The 8,829-nt window shown below is 29.4% G+C and overlaps 1 protein-coding gene across 4 annotated transcripts; it reads left to right on the forward strand.

Annotated features, from left to right (window-relative positions):
* Nucleotides 1–697: 697 nt before the first annotated feature.
* On the forward strand, nucleotides 698–8,556 carry LOC145011980 (uncharacterized). Of its 4 annotated transcripts, XM_078970736.1 has the most exons (6): nucleotides 698–810; nucleotides 4,759–4,910; nucleotides 5,092–5,577; nucleotides 5,660–5,791; nucleotides 5,871–6,499; nucleotides 7,861–8,556. In XM_078970736.1, exons 2-6 carry the CDS (start codon nucleotides 4,778–4,780, stop codon nucleotides 8,476–8,478), a joined length of 1,998 nt encoding a protein of 665 aa, XP_078826862.1. In that variant the 5' UTR covers nucleotides 698–810; nucleotides 4,759–4,777; the 3' UTR covers nucleotides 8,479–8,556. The 4 variants fall into 4 exon arrangements, with proteins under 4 accessions (XP_078826862.1, XP_078826863.1, XP_078826861.1 ...); XM_078970737.1 differs by lacking the exon at nucleotides 698–810 and having other exon boundaries at nucleotides 4,632–4,910; nucleotides 5,880–6,499; XM_078970735.1 differs by lacking the exon at nucleotides 698–810 and having other exon boundaries at nucleotides 4,642–4,910.
* The last annotated feature ends 273 nt before the right edge of the window (nucleotides 8,557–8,829 follow it).

Consider the following 8,829-nt stretch of genomic DNA (forward strand, 5'->3'; position numbering starts at 1 on the left):
ATTCGAAAAGTTACCTATTTAAGTTTTTATTGTTTTATAGTTTGTTTATGATTCAATTATGTCTAGTATAAATAAGGTACAAGTTTCAACTTGTTTAGTTTTGAGAATAAAAAAATCACAGCAAGTTTTTGTTTCTCTTTTGTTTTCAACGTGTTCACAAGAAGTTCAATAACTTAATCTGTTCAATTCTTTTTTTCTCCTTTCTTTACCTTGGTGCACAAGGTTTAATACCAGCCTTTTGTTAACAGTTGGATGCCAACTTGTAACTTTCTTTTCAATTCATGTAAACTTCACATAATTACTCATACTTATGACCTATGATTACTGAAATCTTTACTTATTTTTATTGCATTACATAGAATAGAAGTCTCCAAAGCGTCTATTCATAGTATGAAGTTAACCTTATCAATATTTTGCATATTTGGACTATGAAATTTGGGAAGATGTTACACTTGGGGTTTTCTAGCATTGGTGTACTTTTGATTTTAACAATATTTTCCCACAATTTGCATTTAATTTTACATCAACTTACACAACCATGCTATGTATTTGGAATCCTGAACAAAGTAAAAAAGCAATGAGTTTTGCTTTCCTTTGCTTAAACAATGGTTTATACCCATCATGTGCTAATGCTATCATAACTTTTTGGTGTATTTTTCCATATTCATTTCTTGAAACATGGGCTTACCAGTTGTACACATGATTTCCTTTTCTTCCCCTACAACTTGTTTGATAAATGCCACACAAAGAGATATGTTACTAGGTGATCAGTAAGCAACTCCATACCAAATTAAAAAGATTCTTTCTGAGGTACATTATTCACGTGATTTTTTTTTTTTTTTTTTTTTTTTGTTTATTACACATAACATGGTCTTTGCTTTACTATATGTATGTATTCAATTTCAATTTAAACTATGTGAGGATTAAACATAGGGAAAATGACTTAAAAGCCCAACGAAGTTTCCAAACCATTCAAAAAACCCCAATCATGATTTGTCTGTTCAAAAAAACCCAACAAACTTAACCTTTTGTCTAAAAAGTCCAACAAAGTTTCAAACCGTTTAGAAAATTCCAATTTTGTTTTGTTTAAGTTCGTTGGGGTTTTTTTTTTTTTGAACAGTCAAAACATAATTTGAGTTTTTTAAAAGTTTTGGAAACTTCGTTGGTCTAACAAGTCATTTTTCCGATACGGTAATAAGCCACGTTATCTGTTTCTCTTATTTGACTTTCGAGAAAGTATAACTTAGTTGAGCTTTTTAGATAAAATGTTAAGTTTGTTGGGTTTTTTTTAACAAACAAAACATGATTGGGGTTTTTTAAATGGTTTGGAAACTTCGTTGGGCTTTTAAGTCATTTTCCCTTAAACATATGATCTATATTTATTATTACTTAGAGATATCGATAACCAAATAATATAGTTTACAAAAACCTTTTTAAACACTATCTTTTTATTTTCTTACGATTATAATAATCAGTCACCATTTCCATAATTAAACCAATCATTCGCCACATGACATGATGCCACATCTACTTCATTAATTACTATATTAATGTCGATATTTAGATAGCTTTAAACTTTAAATTTTAATTTTGGCTGGAAGTGTAATTAAGCTAGTATCGACCTCTCCACTTCTCCATCCTCCATGCAAAACAGACAAAAAAAAGTAGTTCATAATATTCATTAAACAATTCTTAGTGATGTATATATTATTATTAAACCCCACTATGCCAGCAATCGACATCTCCTGCTCTTCACTTCTCCGGCCATCGCATACTCCACGCATAGCAGACAAAAAAGTTGTTCATCATATTCATTAAACAATTCTTTATCGATACATTAGAAGTAGCTAGAAGCCATTTTTTTTCAGAGCACAAAGATTATCAAAACTTGAAGAAAAAATAATCCGGTTAATATTATTCACTCAAAAAGTACTACTATCCATCTAATTATCTCGTCTAGACCAATTACAACTCAAAAGTTGTAAAAACCGCATGAAAAAACTGAAAATATACACATGAATTACATTTTTTTAATGTGTACCTGTAAATATGCATTTATATATATATATATATATATATATATATATATATATATATATATATATATATATATATATATACACACACACATATATATATATATATATATATATATATATATATGTGTGTGTGTGTGTTTTTATGTGTATGTGTGTCATGCAAGATATGATATTAAACAATTAAACTGAACACATAGGTAATTAAATGGTAACCAATTGATATAATCATTATTAAATTAAAATATATTATTATAATAAGATATAAAGTATATTACTCTAGCATATCTTTCTGATTAGGGCTGATAAAAGTATATATATGAAGTGGAAACGTCTTACTATTACCTTTTTTGTCAAAATATATTGAAAAATATTACAAAAGTCGTAGGTGATATTAAGTCGGTTGATTAAAGAGTAACAATTATTCAATCAATGTGGAGATCACTAGGGGGAATATATATATATATATATATATATATATATATATATATATATATATATATATATATATATATATATATATATATATATATATATATATATATATATATATATATCGAGTGAAGACTCGTAAGGAAATCTTAATAAATTTGAAAAAAATTCAAACCATAAAATCGAACATAATAATATATCGAAGAGAAAAAAATGAAAAAAGATATTGAATCATTAAAATTGAATCATAATGATTCATGATTCAATTTTAATGATCCAAATTTGTTTTTTTCCAATTCTTTTCTCTCCGATGCAGTAGTATGCTCGATTTTATGATTTGTATTTTTTTTTTCAATATTTATCAGATGTCCTTACAAATCGTCATCGAAAAAGAGTCCTGAACGGAACCGAACATATATATATATATATATATATATATATATATATATATATATATATATATATATATATATATATTCGTGCGTGTGTGTGTTCAATAGAAAAATACATAAATAGGGTAATATAAGTTTGAACAATGATCAAATGACATGAGTTTATTTATTTAAGAATAAATAATGTATTTTAGAAGTTAGTTATATAATTTATTCTAAAATGATGTATTATCATGTTTTCATTAGTTTCAACATGTATTGTCTTAATCATGGATTTTCTATAGAACTCTTCAATATAAGTTCACTAAAATTTATAACAAAATAGATGAATATCATCAATAACGATAAATGTTCAAATGTTACAATATTATACTATTTCAAAAATTGGTATTCGTTTTTTAATATTATTGTAATAATTTAATTCATAGTCTTTCCTTTTGTTATTTCAAATTTGTATTAAATTAAATGGGTTCCAACTGCACATTGTGGCTCTCCGATATTGTGAGGTTTGGCGATGATATCAAATAGCCTATTTTTGACCTGAGTTTACCGATTTTTTTTTCATTTTTAGAAAATTGCCTCGATACATACCCAATTCTAAGTATTCGACCGAGTTTTACAACATTAAAAGAAGATGTTATGACCACCTTTTATTTAGCAGGTTTAATACAAAAAAGTGAATAAGCTAGATATGTTTAGTAAAAAAAACACCATTAACTCTTTATATTTGTTGAGAAACAGCCTCACCACTTTAAAACACAATTCACCAACACTTTCTTTGGCTTAATTGGTATGGAATGGAGATAACACAAATTACAAGTCTTATTTTTGTGGAATTTTGAATCACTCCAATCATAGTTACAATGCTTGATTTATGTTTGTAATACTAACATGGTATTAGAATTAACTACCTAATGGTAAAAATAATAATAATAATAATAAATAAATAAATAAAAACATCAAACACAAAACTTGTGTCATCTTTTCGTGTATATTAGAATCACCCCAATCAGAATTACGATACTTGAGTCATGTTTGAAAGACTAACAAGGTATCAAAATTGAGTTCACGAAGACATCATCGATATTGGTAGTTTGTTGGTAGAATAATCACGAAGTTATGGAAAACACAAAACTTATACGCAATGGAGTCATTTTTTGTGAAAAAATGAGTCAACCTAATAGGAGATTAGGAGTTACGGTGTCTGAGTTATGTTCGAAAGACTAACGCTGTATTTATATTGAATTCCTGATGATGTCATCAATGTTAGTTGTGTTGCTACTCATGATCGATGCAAAATGATGAAAAACGCAAAGTACAAAATTTGTAAGCAATTGAGTTATCTTTTGTAGAAATTTGAATCGGCTTAATCAGAGCTATGATGCTCGATTTATCTGGGAAATACTAAGAGGGTATCACAATTTATGTTTCTTACGATTTATCAATGTCGGTCGCATTGCTAGACGGAATAGGTGTCGAATGGTAAAGGAAACAAAAATAGTGGGTTTTGCCGAAAAAGATGGTCGTGAATGATAGTTTTAAGTGGTCAAAGGTATTTTTTGAACAAACATATATAATTTAGGGGTGTTTTTTTTAACAATCATATCAAATTCACACAGTAAACATGATAAATGTCAATACTTTTTGAATTTATTATTTTCTTTTAAAGTAGCATTAACTTATCTTCCCATGATTTTTCTTTAGTTTCTTAAACATCTTAAATACTTCCTTACTTAATCTTACATTAATTCTAAAATTTATTGCTACTTTTTGCAATTTAACCATTTTTGTATTAATATCTTTAGCATCGACTTAGCTTAAACGTATATTCCGACAATATAAATCAATAGTCCATTATATTCTTTCGTGTGGGGATTTGATTTGATTAATGTTTAAAGATTTTAAAAAGACGAAGATATGAACCCCATGAACACGAACCTGCGTTCGATCAGTGAGCTCCAACATCGCCATATTCAAATTCCGATTGCTTCACATAATCAGTCACCACCGCCATTACCACTGAATCTACCTCGTTCCGATCTACTTGTTGGTAAGTTCTTCTATAGTTATTGCTACTCTCAATTTTGCAATTCAACAGCAATCTTACTTCATTTTGCTGAAAATCACTGTTTTAATCAACAATTGGCGTGATATTCATCGTTCCTGAGCTTCGAATTGAATTCTCATATACAATTAGGTAATTAACTATCTGATTTTGGAATTATTTGAAGGAAGAAGAGACGATTACAATGAAATTTGTGTTCCGACATATAAAGCAACCATAACCGGCAATTGGAAAGCTGCGAAAATCATCCTAGACAAACGCCCTGAGCTTGTACGATTTAGCATCACTGAAAGTTACGATACTGTTCTTCACATTGCTGTAATGGGGAAATCATACTGGTTTGTGGAATATCTAGTGAGTTTAATGGAAAAGGAAGACTTAGAACTCCAAAATCAAATAGGACAAACTGCTCTCTGTTTAGCAGCTATGGCTGGAAATGTCAAAATAGCTATGATTTTGGTGAATAAGAACAATGCCCTTCTAAACATCCCTGATAGTCGAGGTATGATGCCTCTTTACATGGCTGCTTTATTTGGAAAACATGATATGGTGAGGTATCTTTATCACAATTCCCAGAAATTAACTGGTGAATTTTGGACATATCACAATAGAGGTTGTGTTCTTTTGAAATGTGTAGAAGCTAATCTTTTTGGTAAGTATCTTGACACATAACTGTTGCATTTACACCTTCTTTTTCTTCTTCTATCATAAAGTCTTTCTCATTACTTTTGTAGATGTTGCATTACAAATTGTGATGGATTGTCCAGAACTTGCTATAAATGGAAATGTACTTGGATTATTAGCTAGAAAACCTTATGCATTTGATGCTACAAGAACTAATATTTTCTGGAGACTCAAATGTTCATGTAATAATCTCAATCTCAATTCCCTTGATTTCTTTTACAATTTCTTCATTCTACTTATTAGCATATACCTTCTTCATAGTTTTTGCAGTGTGTCATTTAAAGATTGGGATTCCCGATATGGAAAGTCACGCCCTTCAATTACTAAGAATCATTTGGGCAGAAATTGTGAAACTACCAAAAGCTCAAATTGATGAAATAATACGGGGCCCACCTGACCAAACTAAAGAAGATGAAAAACAAACACGCGATGAAAAGGAAAAACAAGAAACACTTTTACTACTAAGAACCATATCAGACAACGTTGCAAAAATGCCTTCTAGAATCTTTAACCTATTCAAATCCCCTAATAATGAAAATGCAACAACTTCAAATCCTTCAAATCAAAAATACTCATCTCGGGTGCTATTTCTTGCAGCAGAAATGGGCAACACTGCATTTGTGGTGGAAGTTATTAGGCAATATCCACATTTAGTGCGTGAGGTGAATGATAATAACCATAGTATATTTCATGTTGCTGTGTCACATCGTCATGAAGGGATCTACAATTTGTTGTATGAGATAGGGGCACTTAGGAATTTGATAATTACTCTTGAAGATAAAAATGGGAATAATATGTTGCATTTAGTTGGGGAGAGTGCAAAGATTAATAGACTACAACATATCCCGGGAGTTGGTCTTCAATTGCATCTAGAGACATTATGGTTTAAGGTACTTTCTAGTTTCCTTTGGCTAAATGCAAGAAATAGCAATGTACTTTACATAGTTTTATAACATGAGAAATTTTTTAAAAATGTCCCTATGGTTTGGTCAAAATTACACGTTTGGTCCCTAACTTTTTTTTTGCACTCGGATCGTCCCTGTGGTTTGATTTTGTTGCATTTTTCGTCCCTTACATACATAAAGTTAGGGACCAAACGTACAATTTTGACCAAACCATAGGGACGAAAAACGCAACAAAATCAAACCATAGGGACAATCCGAGTGCAAAAAAAACGTTAGGGACCAAACGTGCAATTTTGACCAAACCATAGGGACCATTTCAGTAATTTACTCATGATATAATAAAGAGATGGGATTTTTGAACATGTAGTTGTAGGGTAAGTATTTAAAAGGTAGCATAATCGGGTACATTTTTTAAAAGAAATAATTTGGAAATAGAAAGTTGTCATGAGATCAAATTAAATTACAATGCTATGATAAAAAAAATTTTTGGAAAGTACATTGCTATTTTTTGTGTTTAGCCCATTTTAAAGAGAAAATTACTAAAATTACGTAAAATGGTGAATGCTTTTAACAAAAATAACATTTTGTAATTTTTATTTTTTACACGAATTGGCTTTTTGAATGGTCCCCACCACACAAAAAAAAATCCTTCAAAAAAGAATAGAAAAAATCCAATGAAAAACCATGTATATTGTGCAGTATATGAAGACCAATTTTTCAATATATAAATTTTTTCTCTTAAAACAAAAGTCTTTGTTATCTATTTTGGGGTCATTTGTGTAAAAAGTAAAAAATGGTTACTATCAAAAAAGACTTTATATTTCGTGCTTTTTCCAGATTAAACCTAAAAAAAAAAAAATTTACCTCAAAAAGACCTTGTATTTTTTCATTTTTTTTCCGAAAAAGCCCTCAACTTTGTATTTTTTTTCCAAAAATACCGTCAACCTTCTAAATGCTTCCAAATAAACCCTCAACTTTTTTAGTTTTTCTCGAAAAAACCCTCACATTTTACAATATTTTTGGGAAAAAATGACTAAAAGCGTCAGATCAGAAAAAAATGAAAAAAATACAAGGTTATTTTTCAGACAATAATTTAATAAAAGGTTTAATCCCGAAAAAAACACAAAAGATTCACTCTTTTTTAGATTTAACCCTAAAAAAATTTATCATCTTGTCAAAGACCATCACCCATTTTGTTCACTTATATAAATTTCTCCATTTCAAATCTACGCAAATCATTTCATGTTCATATATATATATATATATTATTTCCCATTCTCTCCTAAAACAAAATATTCATCTAACAATAACAACAATAATAATAAATATAATCTTTATGATATTAGGAAGTAGAAGCCATACTCCCTCCCCCTTTCCGAGAAAAAAAGAACGCATCGGGTCTAACACCACACGAAGTATTCAACAAAAACCACAAAGAATTATTTTCAAAAGGTGAAGAGTGGATGAAAGAAACTGCCGCCCAATTAATGGTGGTTGCATCCCTCATCGCCACCATCTCATTCGCAGCCGCTTTCACATTTCCCGGTGGATACGACCAAGTAACCGGCGTCCCCATTTTCCTCAAAAAAAATCTTTCAAAAATCTTCATAATCTTCGATGGCTTATCATTTATATCCGCAACAACCTCAATCCTCTTGGTGTTATCCATTTTGGGATCCGATTATAGTGAACATGATTTCATGATTTCTTTACCCCAACAACTTATGATATGTTTAGCTTCACTTTTCATCTCTATAGCCACCATGATCCTCACTTTTCTCATCAACTTTTTGTTGCTTTATCAACATTATTCTAGATGGATACCCGTTTTTATTAGTTGTTTTGCTGCCGTTACGTATATGATATTTGGTAGCCCCAAGTTTCCTCTTTTGGGTCGGTTTTTATATGGGTCTAGGTTTCTTTTTGAAAGAGAGAGGAGAATGCTTAAGAAGCCTATTTTCTAGTGGTTTGTAAACATGTATTTTGTTTGTATAGGTTTTGTAATTAGAGTGTATGTTAGGGGCTATTTGTGTAAATTAAACAAGTTCTATATACTATATATATATATATATATATATATATATATATATATATATATATATATATATATATATATATATATATATATATATATATATATATATATATATATATATATATATATAGCTTGTTAATTTGATTCATACATGGTCTATCGAATTACATTCAACTAATATACGATGAGTGGGAAAATAACATACATTTGAATACATACACACTTCCAATTTAGCAGTTGAGCAAAATACAGATTTGCTTCATAGTTGAACCAAAATATG

This window comes from Lactuca saligna, chromosome 8 (assembly GCF_052625555.1).
Source record: "Lactuca saligna cultivar CGN05327 chromosome 8, ASM5262555v1, whole genome shotgun sequence".
Classification (NCBI taxonomy): domain Eukaryota; kingdom Viridiplantae; phylum Streptophyta; class Magnoliopsida; order Asterales; family Asteraceae; genus Lactuca; species Lactuca saligna.

What these genes read in the sequence shown, in the direction of transcription:
- LOC145011980 (XM_078970736.1), top strand. Translation starts at nt 4,778, where the DNA reads ATGAACCCCATGAACACGAACCTGCGTTCGATCAGTGAGCTCCAACAT. An exon ending in CTGGAGACTCAAATGTTCAT is followed by an intron (nt 5,792 to 5,870) that starts GTAATAATCTCA and finishes CCTTCTTCATAG; the next exon opens with TTTTTGCAGTGTGTCATTTA. An exon ending in TAGAGACATTATGGTTTAAG is followed by an intron (nt 6,500 to 7,860) that starts GTACTTTCTAGT and finishes TTATGATATTAG; the next exon opens with GAAGTAGAAGCCATACTCCC.